Source organism: Herpailurus yagouaroundi, unplaced genomic scaffold, assembly GCF_014898765.1.
Source record: "Herpailurus yagouaroundi ecotype Mexico unplaced genomic scaffold, PumYag 140, whole genome shotgun sequence".
NCBI classification, from domain to species: Eukaryota; Metazoa; Chordata; class Mammalia; order Carnivora; family Felidae; genus Herpailurus; species Herpailurus yagouaroundi.
In genome coordinates, this window is record NW_024412395.1 from 86582934 (window position 1) to 86600322 (window position 17389).

General features: G+C 39.2%; 1 protein-coding gene across 7 annotated transcripts in view; it reads left to right on the plus strand.

Annotated features, from left to right (window-relative positions):
- Nucleotides 1-17389, plus strand: part of PIKFYVE (phosphoinositide kinase, FYVE-type zinc finger containing) — an 87769-nt gene that overhangs the window by 53009 nt on the left and 17371 nt on the right. For all 7 annotated transcript variants that reach the window (XM_040476050.1, XM_040476049.1, XM_040476048.1 and 4 more), the window contains 10 exons: nt 3603-3703; nt 4976-5047; nt 5718-5889; nt 7863-8041; nt 9647-9760; nt 10476-10584; nt 10695-10849; nt 12420-12510; nt 15478-15538; nt 16675-16812. In XM_040476050.1, coding sequence (XP_040331984.1) covers nt 3603-3703; nt 4976-5047; nt 5718-5889; nt 7863-8041; nt 9647-9760; nt 10476-10584; nt 10695-10849; nt 12420-12510; nt 15478-15538; nt 16675-16812 — 1192 coding nt within the window. The remainder of the gene's footprint in view (nt 1-3602; nt 3704-4975; nt 5048-5717; nt 5890-7862; nt 8042-9646; nt 9761-10475; nt 10585-10694; nt 10850-12419; nt 12511-15477; nt 15539-16674; nt 16813-17389) is intronic.

Here is a 17389-nt window from a genome sequence, read left to right on the forward strand (position 1 = left end):
AGAGTCTCTTGGGTCATGTATTGCTTTCAAATGTATAGGGTAGGACGGGGCACCTGGGTGGCTCAGTTGGTTGAGCATCCGACTCGTGATTTTGGCTCAGGTCATGATCCCACGGTCATCGGATAGAGCCCTGGGTTGGGCTCTGTCCTGGGTGTGGAGCCTGCTTGGGATTCTCTCTCTTCTTCTCTCTCTGTCCCTCCCCTGCTCGTTCTCTCTCCCTTTCTCTCTCTCTCGAAATAAACATAAAAAAAAATAAGAGTAGGGGCGCCTGGGTGGCGCAGTCGGTTAAGCGTCCGACTTCAGCCAGGTCATGATCTCGCGGTCCGTGAGTTCGAGCCCTGTGTCAGGCTCTGGGCTGATGGCTCAGAGCCTGGAGCCTGTTTCCGATTCTGTGTCTCCCTCTCTCTCTGCCCCTCCTCCGTTCATGCTCTGTCTCTCTCTGTCCCAAAAATAAATAAACGTTGAAAAAAAAAAAAAAGAGTATAAAGTAATGAAACTTGAGTTTTGAACGTTTCATGCTGAGCTCACAATAAAGTAGGAAGAGCTTTGCTGTAGGGAGAAGGGTGGAGCCATGTCAAATTTGTGGCAGGGTAACTTGGGTGTGGTGTGATGCATCCTTGATCCTTTTAATGATTATGAGGGAGAGCAAGATGAAGGTTACTATAGAAAATTGATGTGTTTTTAGAAAATGTCAGATTTATTTATTTAGCATAAAACACTTTGCATTATTTAACTATGATAGTGCCCTTTTTTTTTTAACGTTTATTCATTTTTGAGAGACAGAGATAGAGTGTGAATGGGGGAGGGGCAGAGAGGGAGGGAGACAGAGAATCCAAAGCAGGCTCCAGGCTCTGAGCTGTCAGTACAGAGCCTGACGTGGGACTTGAACTCACGTAGCATGAGATCATGACCTGAGCTGAAGTTGGACACTTAACCCACTGGGCCACCCAGGCGCCCTATGCCCTTATTCTTTTTAAACAGAAATTGAGGGGAAATTAAGATTTGCTTATGGACATACTGATGGTGGTTGTAATAAAACTAATGAAAACATCCATCTCTAAATGAGGATATGTGGTTGTTTAATAGAATAAATAAGAAGATGTTTAATTTCACTGGTAGTTAGGGAAGTGCTAAATAATAATGGTATATACTATTTTCTGTTTGGTACATTATTGTTTGTGAGATTGGCAAAAAAAGAAAGTGGTAAGAGTCATGGTTAACATGGTGTGGAAAATAGCTATAATAAATTTTATGTAAATTTGTGTTTATATACATTTATGTAAATTTATAGAAAATGATAGGGAGATCTGTTTTAGTTTCTGTGTGTGTGTGTGTGTGTGTGTGTGTGTGTGTGTGTATGTGTATATACATACACACATACACATACCTATGGTCTAGGATTCCAATTTTTTAAAATTTTAATTTATATTTATCAAATTTTTATTTAAATTCTAGTTGGTTAACATGTAGTGTAATATTGGCTTCAGAAGTGATTAAGCACTTACATAGAACACCCAGTGCTCATCACAGGTGCCCTCCTTAATACCCGTCACCCATCTAACCCATCCCCACCCACCACCCCTCCATCAAACCCTAGTTTGTTCTCTGTCATTAAGAGTGTCTTATGGTTTGTTTCGCTCACTCTTCCCGCCCCCCTTCCCATGTTTTCATCTGTTTTTCTTTTTAAATTCCACACATGAGTGAACTCATATGGTCTTTGTCTTTCTCTGACTTATTTCGCTTAGCATAATTCACTCTAGCTTTTCCATGTTGTTGGAAATGGCAAGATTTCATTCATTTTGATGGCTGAGTAACATTCTCATTTTATATATACATATATATATATACACATATATATATACATACACACATACATGTATACACACATATACACATACATACACACATACATATGTACATATATATAAATATATGTATGTGTATATATATGTATATATACCACATCTTCTTTATCCATTTATCATTCGATGGACATTTGGGCTCTCTCCATAGTTTGGCTGTTAATAGCATTGCTATAAACATTGGGGTGCATGTGCCCTTTCAGATCCATATTTTTGTATCCTTTGGGTAAACATCTAGTAGTGTAATTGCTGGGTCGTAGGGTAATTCTATTTTTAACTTTTCGAGGAACCTCCATACTATTCTCCAGAGTGACTGCACCAGTTTGCATTCCCACGAACAGTGTGAGAAGGTTCCCCTTTTCCACATCCTTGTCAACACCTGTTGTTTCCTGTGTTGTTAATTGTAGCCATTCTCAGGATTCCCATCTTTTATAACCTATTCTGCAGATATAAGTAAGCATCTTATGTAAGGATGCTTACAGTTTGTAGGAATATATGCGAGGATGTTTGCTGAAGCCTTGTTTCTAGTTTTTTGCAATAAAAAGGATGAGTTGGATCTCATTGAATAACCCAGGTAGAGCCTGTGATACATTTTCAAGGGTTAAAAAGCAAGTAGTGTTATATGCGGAATCCTCTCATTTTTATAAAAACACTGTCACCTGTGTATTCTTATGTGGGTGTTTTTGTGTGTACATGCGTGCGAGCTAGCAAAAAGAGGTCATGTTTTTAACTGTATAATGAAAGCAATCACTTTGGGAGGTAGGGTGGCCTCAACAGAGGAGAGGCTTTATGTACTTCATGAATTTCTTCACTTAACTCTGTACTATTTGATTTTTGACAGAGAGCACCTGTTGCCTTTGTAATGCTCAAGAACAGGTATAAAGTATAATAAAGACCTGAGAGTTTTTCTCAGATTGATGTTATATCCAGCCATCAGTTCAGACTTTTTTTTTTTAATGTTGATCTATTTTGAGAGAGAGAGTGCATGCGCTTGGGTACAAGCGTGAGCAAAGGAGGGGCGGGGGCGGAGGGGGAGAGAATCCCAGGCGGCTCCATGCTTCAGTGCAGAGCCTGACACGGGCCCAATCTCATGAGTCTGGGATCGTGACCTGAGATGAAATCAAGAACCTGATGCTCAACCGACTGAGCCATCCAGGTGCCCCAGTTTAGACTGTATCATATGGACTATTTAGTCAACTATTTACTTCCAAAATAATTCAATGCACTTTTTTTTTTTTATTTAAAAATTTTTTTTTTCAACGTTTATTTATTTTTGGGACAGAGAGAGACAGAGCATGAACAGGGGAGGGGCAGAGAGAGAGGGAGACACAGAATCGGAAACAGGCTCCAGGCTCTGAGCCATCAGCCCAGAGCCTGACGCGGGGCTCGAACTCACGGACCGCGAGATCGTGACCTGGCTGAAGTCGGACGCTTAACCGACTGCGCCACCCAGGCGCCCCTTCAATGCACTTTTATAAGTAAAAAAGAGTATTGAAGAAAACAAGCTATACATCTGTGTGTATTTTTAAGTTAGCTTAAGGTTTTTGCACTGGTTTGTCTCAAAAATGAGCTGCTCTTCTTCCTTATATTTAGTTTCTGGTAGTTTTCAGTCCTCTGTGGAACCCTTACAGTGAGGACTGGAGGCTTCACAAGTCAAGAGGAATGTGTTGGATATTAGAAGCTTGCGTTGGGGTTGGAGCGTGGTGCCCCTTGGGTGCTCATCCGTTTCTTCCCTTTCAGGTGGACTGTCTGAACCCTGTTAACCACCAGAGACTGTGCGTGCTCTTCAGCAGCTCTTCTGCCCAGTCCAGCAATGCCCCCAGTGCCTGTGTCAGCCCTTGGTAGGGTTTTCCTCTTGCACTGTTGCATTGTATTTAAGAACAGAATTTCAGCAACGTAAAAAAAAAAAAAAAAAAATCAGCCATTACGATCTGTTTTTAGGTTCATGGCATGCTGCTCGTTGTATATGAATTGAGAGAACTTTTAAACTTGTGAATTAAATATGAAATTTGTGTTGGTTCATGAGAAGTAAATGAAAGGTACCTTGAGTAAGAGTGAAAAGGATGTGAGGGATGGAAGGACATTTGTACTTGTAAAAGTGAGAAAGTTGATACATAAGAGCTATTTTTTTTTTTAAGATTTTTTATTTTTAAGTGATCTCTACACCCAACATGGGGCTTGAACTCACAACCCTGGAGATCAAGAGTCACACACTCTACCGACTGAGCCCACCAGGTGTGCCTGTAAAAGCTAGTTTTAAGCATTTTGATGATAATGTACAATTTAGGCAAGTTTTCCATAAGGCATCATTTTCAAAGAAGTGGTCAGTCTTTTGCCTTATTAATGGATTTTGTCCTAAAACTTAATTCTAAGTAGATTGATAGAAAAAGGCTAGTTATTGCATAGTTTTATCTTTAGTTTTAAAAGTACTCTGGAATGTAGCTGCTTGTTTGTGGAGCACCGTTTCCTTGACAAAATGTGTTCTGTATTTAATCTTGGTCTCCAGAAACGCTTATTGCTTCCAGTGAGATCAGGGATCCTTCTGGTTCCCGTATAGCTCTAGCGGACTGACTTGAGGCTGGGGAACCCACAGGAATTTTCTCTGGGGGTTTACGGACTCCTTAGGTCCAGGCTTGAATAAGATTTAGGCTACAGCAGGGCTATGACCAAATTCTCTTATTTGTGGGCATTTATAAGTCAGGAATTGGCTCTCCCGGAAGAATATGAGCTGCTGCTGTTCTTGCTCAGTAAAGGTATGAGGACCAGAGAGCAAGAGACAGGAGTTCTGTTTTATGGTGATAGAGCAGAGGGCTCTGTGAAGGAAGCTTTTATCTCTTCCTGGCTCATATCTATTTTACCCATTTAATGTTATTGTTTATGCATCCTGATGTAGTTTGATAAGATGCTAATGGACTGGGAATGGATAAGGAGCTAGTCCAAACCTGTTTTATCAGCTGAGGTCAAACCTGTTCTAGAAGAACAGCAAACTATTATCTACTCTAATACTGCCTTCTAGTCACTTCTAACAAGTAATCAGTTTGTAGTCTCATGAAGTATCTTTGCTGTGTGGCAATTCTTACGATATGTTCCTGAAAAATGTTGTCTTCTTTTAGGATTGTAACAATGGAATTTTATGGAAAGAATGATCTTACATTAGGCATATTTTTAGAGAGATACTGTTTCAGGTAAGAACAAATTTTCTCCTTACGTTTCATGTATGCTTTTCAGATGCCCAGGATTTCAACCTAAAACGTGAACATTAGTTGGAGTATTGTGTGGCCTTCACTGTGATACCACACTCTGTATACCATACAGAGAAGGAATTTATTTCACATTCAACTCCAGGATATCTTATCCAGTTTGTTCCTCAGTCTTTGTCTAATTACACTGCCATCCCTAAGACTTTATTTTAGGATGTTTATCTAGAGAGTGATTGAAATGAGAGGCAGGAGAAGCATGAGAACAGCTAGACCTGGGTTTGAGTCTTAGTGCTGTCACCTGCCACTTAACATGATCAAGAGCAAGTGATTTTTACCAGCCCCCTTTACAGGGAATAACAAGCTCCAGATGTGTCATGGGCTTGACTAGGTAAAAAAATGAGTTGATATTTTAAAAATGCTAAGCAAATAGAAGGTGCTCAATAACTGGAAACTATCACTGAGCTGTAGCTGAAGACAGGATGCTCGGCTGCAGACTCCAAGCAGTGTGGGTGGCACCCCGTGCGGATCGTCCACCGGTCAGCGTGACTCCGGAGAGGATGCTGCTCTTTCTGGAGATGGGGTCCAGTTAGCCAGTATTCATTCTACATTGCTCCTCGGTTTCATGGTTAATGTGAGGACTTTCTTTTTGTCAAAGGCCTTCTTATCAGTGTCCTAGCATGTTCTGTGATACCCCCATGGTGCATCATATTCGGCGCTTTGTCCATGGCCAAGGCTGTGTGCAGATAATTCTGAAGGAGTTAGATTCTCCAGTACCTGGTTATCAACATACAATTCTTACCTATTCCTGGTGCAGAATCTGCAAACAGGTAAACGTGCCCTGTTACTGTAAATTTCATACAACATTATTTCTTTTTTTATTTGCATAGTTCTTTTGGGAGGGGGTGGTCTGTATTACTTTGGATTTATTTGTCATTGGGCTCTTATTTATTTTATCTTCCAGTGCTGTGTATTCCATTTAGTGTTTGTTTATTGAAGGTTCCATTTTAGAATTTATCAGTCATTATACAAAATATAAATACCTTGTTTGGTAAAATTATGGAGATTATATTTTGACAATTCTCAATTATGCTTATTTATTCAGCACTTATTTAAGCACCATCTATGTGCCAGGGACTGTGTAAGGGCTTGGCATGGCGTCTGTCCTCTGGGGAGGAGAAAGACTTGTAACACAGTAATTACAGTACGCCAGGATGTTTGTGGCTATTTGAGCCTATATCAACATTTCTATCTTAAGAGATATAGCTGAGACCATGTTTAAATTGATCTCTGCTGGTTTTCATGTGCCATGTGAAAAGGACCATTTTTGAGAAAAAGGAGCATGTGTTTTATTTCTTCTTTTCTTGTTTAACTCTGGAGGAAATACTTGGTGACAATATTATGCTTTCAGTATTTACTTTTTATCCAAATTATTTGCAGCAAGCTTATGCCAACTTTAACCTCATTGGCTTATTTTGGAGTGTGTTTTCAGAAGACACATATGAGAATTACAGATAAAATAATAGTGTGACCTATGTCAGTATCAGTGGTTGAGGAAGCCAAAATCAAAGTCTTTTCCTTCTGCAGTAGCACACATATAGCCGTGAGATCATTTCTTGCAATGATCTTACTTTTTATACTTGTTCTTACAGGAACAAGTATGGTTCCTGTTAGACAGCTGGTAATATTTTGTTGCGGAATATGTGAACTTCTATAGATTGAGCAGTGAATTAAATGAATAACTTAAATTTGATTTTTATATCTTACATGCTTTGGTGTGTATACTTCATTTTAAAACAAAAACTTCTGCCTTTGGGGCTATGTTAGAAAGGAAAAGGTAAACCGTTTTTGTTACACAAAGATGAAAGATTTCCATGTGTAAAAAAGTTATAATATGACCAAACAGTAATATACTTAATATTAAACTCCGGTAAGGCATGATAAAAAAAGGGCACAAAGCAGTTTCACACAAATGGCCAGTAGACGTATGCAAATAAATTTGAGTTGTTAGTAGAGAAGTGTAAATAAAACCAGTGAAGTGCGGCTTTATTTTGTTTTTAAGAAATCACATTTCAAAGATTTATAATTCCTGAGATTGGTAAGCAAGTGGGGAAATTGGTATTCTCAGATACTGTTGGAGATTGTGTAAACCAGTGCACCAATTTTGGAAGACAGTGTGGCAAAAAGTCTCCAAGACCGCATAAATATTCATGCCATTTGACCTACCAATCCCCACTTTTCTTAATTTATTCCAAGGCAATAATTATGGATATTTGTAAGTGTGTGTGTGTGTGTGTGTGTGTGTGTGTGTGTGTGTGTGTATATATATATATTCATATTCATCGGAGCATCATCAGAATAAAGAAAACCTTGTAATGTCTTAAATGTATATCAATAGGGATTGGTTTAATGTGTCCATATAATGGGATATTCTGTGGCCATTGAAATCAAGTTGTATAAGAGTATTTTATGTGGGAAAATATTTATGATACATTGTTAAGTAAAAATAATACAGGGTTATGAAACTAATTATAGGAAAGACTTTTTATTTACAAATATGCTGGCTGGGTACCTTCTATGAATTCATTTATGTGTATTTGTATGTATATACGTCATGAAAGTAAAAATACTAGCATATTGCATGTCCGGCTATCCCTGACTCTATCCACTTTAAACCTTTCTTTCTTTTTCCAGTTTTCTGCAGTCAAAATATATTAGATTTGTACTAGAAAAGAAAAATTATTTTTTAAAAAAGAGATTCTCAGTATGTGGTTGCATAACAAGTGATTTATATGAATTTCAGGTAACACCAGTTGTTGCTCTTTCCAACGAGTCCTGGTCCATGTCATTTGCAAAATACCTTGAACTTAGGTTTTATGGGCACCAGTACACTCGCAGAGCCAATGCTGAGCCGTGTGGTCACTCCATCCACCATGATTATCACCAGTATTTCTCCTATAATCAGATGGTGGCATCTTTCAGGTAGGAAAGTGACCTTATACATAGTCACCTAGTCCCTAAAGGCTTTGTAACATTTCTTCTATAACTAGATCGGATTAATTTGTGGTGTGTGTTGTTCCCCACTCCCACCGTTGCAAATGCAGAGGGTCATACTCTGTGCTAAGAGCTTTCAGTGTTGTCATTTTATTTAATCCTTATTTTAAGAAATAGGTATTATTATTAACCTCACTTTTGAGCTTACAGGTCACCTAGAGAGCTGGCAAGGGATGAAGTTGTGATGTGAACTAGTAGATCTGCTGTACGTGTTAATCTTAACCACTGTTTTACATGGAAGCATTGTCAGAATTTTTGTTGAGACATTAACTAGCATAAGGTTAATTGGATATTCCAGATAGAGCTAAAATCACCGGTTCAAAGAATGGGTCCACTGTGGTGCTAAATGATCTGAGAAAGCCTTCAGGTTCTGCCTTCAAAATATATCCAGAATCTGAACACTTGTTACCATCTCCGCCACTCCCACTCCGGACTGAGCCTCTGTTGCCTTTTGATAGATGATTGCCGTGGCCTCAACCAGTTTCCCTCTGGCCTTGCCCCCTGCAGTCTGATCTCAACAGCAGTCAAGTGATTTCCCTCAGGGAAAATCTGCTTAGGCCACTCCTCTGCTGTAGAGCCTTCTTCTGGGTGTCTGTTTCAGTGAGGGTGGAAGCCAGAGCCTATTTATGGGCCTGTGAGCTCCTGCAAGCTCTGACTGCTCAGTACCTCCTCTGGGTTCTCACCTCCTCCTCCTGTCCCCTCAGTGCAGCCTCATTCCTACCAGGGAGGATCCTGCTTGGGAGCCTGGTGCTTGCCCTTCCTTCTCTGAACCGCCTACTCCCCAGATGTCTGCCTGCTTTTCCTTACTTCCTGGGTCTTTGTTCATATTTTACCTGAGCTGACTCCTCACCCCTAGCACTCCCTGTCTCCCTTTCCTGCTTTATTTTTCTCTGTAGCACTTACCATCTGCAGTAATGTATATTTTAAGTATTTGTTTATTCCTGAATCTCCTTATTTCTGAACCATGAGGGCAGGAATTCTGGCCCTTGTTGAATGCTGTATCCTCAGCATCTAAAATAACATCTGGCACAAAATAGGCCTTCAGGAAATACTTAGAATTAGAGCTTATTTCCTTCGGGAGCAAGAGCTTTAACCGTGAACCTACTGTGTGGACAGGTTATAGCATTTATTAGACAACATAAACTCGTGGGTGGAAAGACTCTTAAAGGACTCAAGAGAATAAAGACTGATGAGGAATCCTCAGGAGCTGGGAAAGTGATGTGCTCATGAGCTAATTGTAGAAAGGGATTCCTCTCATTCATAAAGTTTATTTCCCAGCCGTTGTTTTTTATTAGCCTCAGGGGATAAATGATGACATCACAGTACAGTGAAGAAATAAACAAGACAAAAACCCTTCTAGAATTGGGGAGGGTATTATAATGGATGAAGTTGTCTTCAATATTTTTATAATTGTTGTAAAATGCTATTTTACAGAAACTTTTTCTTCTGCCTCATAGGATTTATGATTACCTCTACTCAAGATATTAAAGTATTTTTTACTTTTCTACTATTACTTGTATTTTTTTCTCTCAGTTATTCTCCCATTCGGCTTCTTGAAGTATGTGTTCCACTCCCTAAGATATTCATTAAACGTCAGGCCCCATTAAAAGTGTCCCTTCTTCAGGATCTAAAGGACTTCTTTCAAAAGTAAGTTTTAGTTTCTTCGATCATCTTTTTTTACAGATTTAAAAAAAATTGTAAATATTTTAAAATGTCAGGTTTATTCATGTAGCTTTTTTTGAAATCATAAATATTTTTAAAGTTTTCATTTATTTATTTATTTATTACTTTTTAATATAATTTATTGACAAATTGGTTTCCATACAACACCCAGTGCTCATCCCAACAAGTGCCCTCCTCAGTGCCCATCACCCACTCTCCCCTCTCCCCCACCCCCCCATCCACCCTCAGTTTGTTCTCAGTATCCAAGAGTCTCTTAACGATTGGCCTCCCTCACTGTAACTTTGTTTTCCCCCCTTCCCCTCCCCCATGGTCTTCTGTTAAGTTTCTCAAGATCTACCTATGAGTGAAAACATATGGTATCTGTCTTTCTCTGACTTATTTCACTTAGCATAATACCAACATAAATATTTTTCTAAATAATGTTGCATATATGCCTATTACAAAAAAGAAGTAAGACTGCATAAAAGTATAAAAAAAAAATCAAACCATCTTAGACATAAAAACTGTTAAGATTTTGATGTACATCCCTTTAGGTCTTTTTTGTTTTGCAGAATTGTATAGGATTCTTAATTAGGTTAAATACAGTTAAAATTTTGTGTGTGTGATTTTTCTTTTGATAAGAGATTAGAAGATTTAATTCCATCTTTTCTGAAGTGTTTAACATCCGTGTTTTTATCAGAGTTTCACAGGTATATCTTGCTGTTGATGAAAGACTTGCATCTTTGAAAACCGATACGTTTAGCAAGACAAGAGAGGAAAAAATGGAAGATATCTTTGCACAAAAAGAGGTAATTCGTTTCTCTGACAGAAACTCAAAGGTTAACTGTTAACTGTTAATCAGAAGTTTCTTTTGGGGGTGTGTGTCCTCACCTGCCCGAATTGTTTCTGTTCCGTGTAGATGGAGGAAGGCGAGTTCAAGAACTGGGTGGAGAAGATGCAAGCCAGGCTCATGTCCTCCTCCGCGGACGCCCCACAGCAGCTGCAGTCTATCTTTGAGTCCCTCATTGCCAAGAAGCAGAGTCTGTGTGAAGTGCTTCAGGCTTGGAACAACAGGTATGCTTTGCGCGCCTGGGGCTTCTTTAATGTTTGTGCAAAATTTGCTCTGCCGTGATGTTTTTAATGTAAAGGCCTTTATTAATAATGGATGTTACATTTTGCTCTCAAGTTGTAGAAGGTTTTGTTTTTCTGTCACCACCCCCCCTTCACTATTTAAAATATATATGCTAGTCATGGGGCACCTGGGTGGCTCAGTTGGTTAAGTGTCCGACTTTGGCTTAGGTCATGATCTCGCGGTTCGTGAGCTCAGGCCCCTCATCAGGTCAGGCTCTGTGCTGACAACCCAGAGCCTGGAGCCTGCTTCGGATTCTGTGTCTCCCTCTCTCTCTGCCCTTCCCCCCCTCGTGCTCTCCATCTCTCAAATATGAATAAATGTTAAAAAAAATTTAAAAAATATATATGCTTATCTTTAGGTAGTTTGTAAAGATAAAGAGACAAAGATGAGAGCAGCTTTCAGTGCTGTTTCAGATACTGAGGAGTGTGTGTGCTTATTGCATGTGATGTAACTGAATTAGTATTCCATGGAGTGATTATTGGTTTTTAGGCCAGGACTTTCAAGTATGTTATTTATTTATTTATTTTTTAACATCTATTTATTTTTGAGACAGAGAGAGACAGAGCATGAACGGGGGAGGGTCAGAGAGAGGGAGACACAGAATCCGAAACAGGCTTCAGGCTCCAAGCTGTCAGCACAGAGCCTGATGCAGGGCTCGAACTCACGGACCGCGAGATCATGACCTGAGCCGAAGTCGGCTGCTTAACCGACTGAGCCACCCAGGCGCCCCAAGTTATTATTTTTCTTTTTTAATGTTTCTTTATTTATTTTTGAGAGAGAGAGAGAGAGAGCACAAAGAGGGGAGAGGCAGAGAGAGAGGGAGAGAGAATCCGAAGCAGGCTCCAGGCTCTAGGCTGTCAGTACGGAGCCCGACGTGGGTCTCAAACCCACGGACTGTGAGATCATGACCTGAGCCGGTCGGACGCTTAACCGACTGAGCCACCCAAGTGCCCCTCAAGTATGTTATTATTTATACCTTTATTTAAATGTTTATTTGGGGAGATATTTCCCTTTAATGCTTATTTAAAAGTCGAGTTGGATTATTATAGCATTTATTTATTGAGCACTTGCATTATGCTAAGCAATAAGTAAGGCACTAGGTGGACGTTTAATCTTTTTTTGGTCTTGTGAATCCTACAGTGTGTATATACTGTTTCCATTTTACAGAGGGGGAAACAGTATCTCTAAGAGACCAAGGCATTTACCCAAGTTGTGTAGTTACTAATTATCAGAGCTGGTTTGGAGCTCAGGTCTGTTGGTCACTCAAGCTAGTGTGTTTTGGTTACATTATGTTGTTTCTTATAATAACTTGCTGTTCTTTTATAACTATAGTCCTATCACTAATAGCTCTTGATTAGTTGATTAGAAAAAAACCAGAAACTTAGTTATACATAATTTTCATATCTATTGCAAAGTAGGAAATCTAATTGTTTTGGTTTCACAAAATTTGTAAATGTTATTCAGGATATTAGAAACAAACTATTCTCTTCCCCCCAACCCCTTTAATTATAGATTGCAGGACCTTTTCCAGCAGGAAAAGGGTAGAAAGCGACCTTCAGTTCCTCCAAGTCCTGGAAGACTGAGACAGGGGGAAGAAAGCAAGGTAATGAAATGTAGTCTTTGGTCTTCCATTGATATAAATATTATAGTTAATTTCATTTAAGACGCTCACAAGTAGTAATTTAATACGTAGATTTAATAATACTAAATAGTTTTTCATTTTGCAGTTGTGAGGTTTCCAAGAGACATGACCTGGATGAATTTTTTATCTTGCTTGAAATAAAATTGTTATAATTCGTTCATTTCAAACATTTGTCAAAAGCTACTGTCTATGGGCTTCACTGGAGAGAGCATCATGGTTGCAGTAGGTCTCTAAAGGAGAGATTTTGGACGTCCTGAGTGTATAATAGAGTCCTAATTTATTTTAATATGTAGTTTTGTGTGTTCTTTATTTCTGTGCTTAAGTGGGAAGTTTTTCATGAGGGGTAGTTTTGCACATTGATTTCATTGGCTTTTCCTAACTGTATTAGTTTTCTCTTGTTACATAACAAATGACCACAAACTTTGTGGCCTAAAACACAAATTTATCTTCATGGAGGTCAGGAGTCTGGCACGGTGTGGCTGGGATCTCTGCTCAGTCTCACATAGCTCCAGACAAAATTTGGTTCAGGGCCGTTATCTGAGGCTCAGGGTCATCTTCCAGGGTCATCCAGGCTGTTGGTAAAATTTAGTTCCTAGTTGTTTTAGGACTGAGGTCTCACTTTTGCTGCTGGCATTGGACCAGAGCCCATTCTGAACTCCTAGAGGCTGCTTGCTTTCCTTGCCGTGAGCCCCCTTTCATCTTCACACCTTCAACAATGCATGGAATCCTCATGCTTCAGATTCCTTAGTTCCTCTTCTCTGACCTTTAGATACAGATTTGAAAGGACTTGTGTGATCAGATCACTGCCTGGATAATCTCTCCCCATTTGAAGGTTAACCGATTTGGGACCTTGAATACATCTGCAAAATCCCTTCACAGCAGTATTTAGATTAGTGGGTGAATAACAGTGGATGGGGGATGTGTATGGTGGGGGGGGCGGGCAGGATTCTCCGGGGCCATCTTAGAATTCTGCCTATCATACTAAGTAACCATATTTTCAGATAAGTTACTAATGTTAGTATAGTATAAGGACTTAATAATACGATGAGGGACTTTGAAAGAATTTTTTTTTTTTGTACAAGTGTGTAATAATATCTGTAGAGAAGTATTTTCATGGAATGATAAATTCAAGTGCCTTAGATCTGTGTGTTGTTTAGAAATACGTAAATGAATTCTTCCTTTTTGTCTCATAGCTGTGTAGGAATTACTTTCCCTTAAAGTTAGGTGAGAGTAAGAGTGAGGGTTACTGAAGATGGTTTGTGTATTAGTATTTGCGAAGTAATCTGGGGCTATTAATGGCTAACACAGACTGTTACTGGCCTTCCCATTTGCCCACAGAAGAAACTGCAAAGCTAGTTGTGTAAGACCTTTGATTATAATATGTACATGCAGAATTAAAAATACAAAATCATTTAGTAGATGATCATCTTTTTGAAGACTTGAAAGTTGATTTGAAAGTCTGTAGCACTGCCTGTATTTTCACTTGATAACTAGTTTTTGAATAATTTAGGCACTATTCTAGGTTCAAGACGTATAGCTGTGAACAAAGGCCGTAGTTACTATCCTTGTGGAACATTTGTCTGATTAGGAGGAGACTGATGATAAACCAGTGGACAATAAGCTTTTTAAAAAAATGGAAAAAAGGCTACGAAGAAAAAAATAAGGGAGATGGAGAGTATTGCTAAGGGAGTGGGTGGTGGTGGGTTATTTTATATAGGGTGGCCGGGGGTCTCTCTGGAATGGTGAGCAAATCTAAGAATGTTCTAAATAGCCATCTAAGAAATGACTTTGTAAACAAATTGTACACAGGATTTATAGTGATTCTAAATATATTTCACCTATGTATAATGGGACTTGAGTAAGTCCAGTGGAAAATAAAAGATTACTAAATTTAATGGGTAATCCTAAGTAGTTCTTAGATGCTTTAATGCTAGGAAGTGAGCCACTGTTTAGAGCACTGTTCACAGAGTGTAGTTAAAGGACTCCTGAGGGTTTAAGTTTCTTCCATGGCCTCTGCAAGATTTCCCTTTTTCAATTACGTATCTGTGTGAGGCTAGATTTTCTTTATATTTTTCAGTCATGATAATATAGCTCAATAGATGAAGTGCAGAAGCCAGAGATAATATCTAGCTGTCTGCTAGACATTAAAGTATTTGTAAAAGTGTCAAACAATGCCACTTTTACCAATTTTTTGATAGGTATTTTTTAATTAAATGTTTACATTAACATGTAAGGGTTTATTATTTTTAAAATGAACTAATAAATGTACATTCTAAAACTTTCTCCGTTTTAATTTTTTTAAAAAAGTTTTATTTATTTATTTATTTCGAGAGAGAGGGAGAGAGAGAGAGCAAGGGAGGGTCAGAGAGAGAGAGAGGGAGAGAGAGAATTCCAAGTAGATTCCATACTGTCAGCAAAGAGCCCGATTCAGGGCTCAAACTCAACAAACCGTGAGATCATGACCTGAGCTGAAAGCAGGAGTCAGATCCTTAATCGAATGAGCCACCCAGATGTCCCAGTTTTCATTTCTAATAAGGTAAAAATCAAAAGCTATAGCTCACATAAACAAAAGCTGAGTATCTTAATTCTTAAGAGGTTTAAGATAAGGGGCGCTTGGTGGCTCAGTTGGTTAAGCATCTGACCCTCGTAAGTAAGTATCTGATTCTTGGTTTTGGCTCAGGTCACAATCTCATGGTTCGTGGGTTTGAGCCCTGCATCAGGCTCTGTGCTGGTGGTATGGAGCATGGTTGGGATTCTCTGCCTCTTTCTCTGCCCCCTCCCCTTGTGCTCTTTCTCTTTCTCTCTCAAAATAAATAAATTAATTAAAAAAAAAAAAGAAATTAGACAAAAAAAGAGGCTTAAGGTTAGAAAATTTTAAAAATGTGATTTTAATGTTTCCTTAAGAGTAAGGTATTTACTTCTCTGCAGATAAGTGCAATGGATGCGGCTCCACGAAATATTTCTCCAGGACTTCAAAATGGAGAAAAAGGTGGGTCCTTGACTCTGTAATCACTTGCCACTGGATTTAAAGAGATTCCTTAGTCTAGAAGTTGTTTCCATGGCTAATTTTGAGAAGATTTTCTGATGCAGTTGTTACAGACTTTTTTCTCCCTTCCTGTATTATAGCACTGTCAGTGTATCTTAGAGTATATAGCAAGAAGATCAATGAGGAGGTAGAAATAACACGATCTGTTAGGGGAAGAGCAAAGAAAAGAAAGAAATTGAATTTTTGTTTTGCTTGTTCCCAAATCAGCAGGTTTCACTGCAAAAATATTAGAAAGTTTAATTTCTGTTTTCATGTCACTAAAATCTTTTTCTAGACCTAAGCTGTCTTTCACAGTATTTCGTTGAATAACTTGGTGCCATCCTAGAAAATTTGTAGGGACATTACCTTGGATCGTCTTTGTGGAATGTGAGCTCAACTCATAATTCTTGATATTTTTCTATTATGATTCAGTAAACTTTCCCCCTGAGAATGAGCACGTGATTTTTTTCTTCCAATGGTGTCTTGATTTTATTCCCTATTAAGTTGAATGAACTGAGATTTAGGTAACCAGTTATGGTCTAGTCGTAAAGAATATTGATAGGAATCAGACTTGGGTGGCCAGCCACAGTGCTGTCACTAAGAGCTGACTGAGGTCAACTCATGTAACCTGTTTGGATATTTGTATCTATGTCTATTAAAAAAATTTTTTTTTTAAGTTTATTTATTTATTTTGAGAGAGAGAGAGAGAGAGAGAGCATGAGCAGAGGAGGGGCAGAGAAAGGGAGAGAGAATCCCAAGCAGGTTCCGCACTGTCAGCGCAGAGCCTGATGCAGGGCTTGAACCCACAGACCCACGGGATCGTGACCTGAACCAAAACCAAGAGTTGGAGGCTTAACTGACTGAGCCACCCAGGCGCCCCTGTATCTATTTCTACACTTGATCTTAGCCAAAAGGCCGAGAAGCGATTCCCTGTATCTATTTCTAAAATGTGTGCTAAAATGGCCTAAGTCATTTTTAGGAAGCTAAAATTCTTTGGTTTAGGAGGCAGAAATATGAGTTGGCATTTAAAAAATATTCCTATTAGGTAGACATGGGCTCAGCGTTTTTGAATGACTCACTGAAGTCTTGTTTTTCTTTAGAGGACCGCTTCCTGACCACCCTGTCCAGCCAGAGCCCCGCCAGCTCGGCGCATCTGCAGCTGCCTACCCCCCCGGAAGCCCTGCCCGAGCAGCTGGCGGGAGCACCCCCTGAGCTCGATACAGCCAGCAGTTCCGAAGGTACAGTTGAAGTCATTTTTACTGTACTTCATCTGAAAGAGAACATTGTGAATGCTTTGATACGACGCTTTCTTATCTCTTAGAGTTTGTACGTTTTATCTTTCCTGGAAGTGCTATTTTAGTTCCAGCTTTTTACCGTATCACTTCTTCAGTTGGCACTCCTTGACATAGGAATATCTAAGGAGCAGAATGTTATTCTGCTTCATCTGTTTTCTGGGAATATTACTTTCTTGAGTCCCACAAAGCACATGGTTTTTGCCTTGTAAGAAAATAAGAGAAATTGCAGCCATTTCTCCCACAACAACTGTTTATTTCACTAATGGCAAATTTATGCCTCGTTTCTTTCCTTGCTTTCTGTTCAAAGCAGTAACTACTTAAGTAGTGTAAACTTTAAAAATAACTTTTAGTTTTTAATTTTTTTAAAAGTTCACTTATTTTCAGAGAGAGAGAGAACAAGTGTGCGACTGGGGGAGGAGCAGAGAGAGAGAGAGACAGAGAGAGAGAAGAGAGAAGAGAAGCCCAAGCAGGCTGCATGCTGTGAGCGCAGAGCCCAATTCAGGCCTCGTGGCCTGTGAAC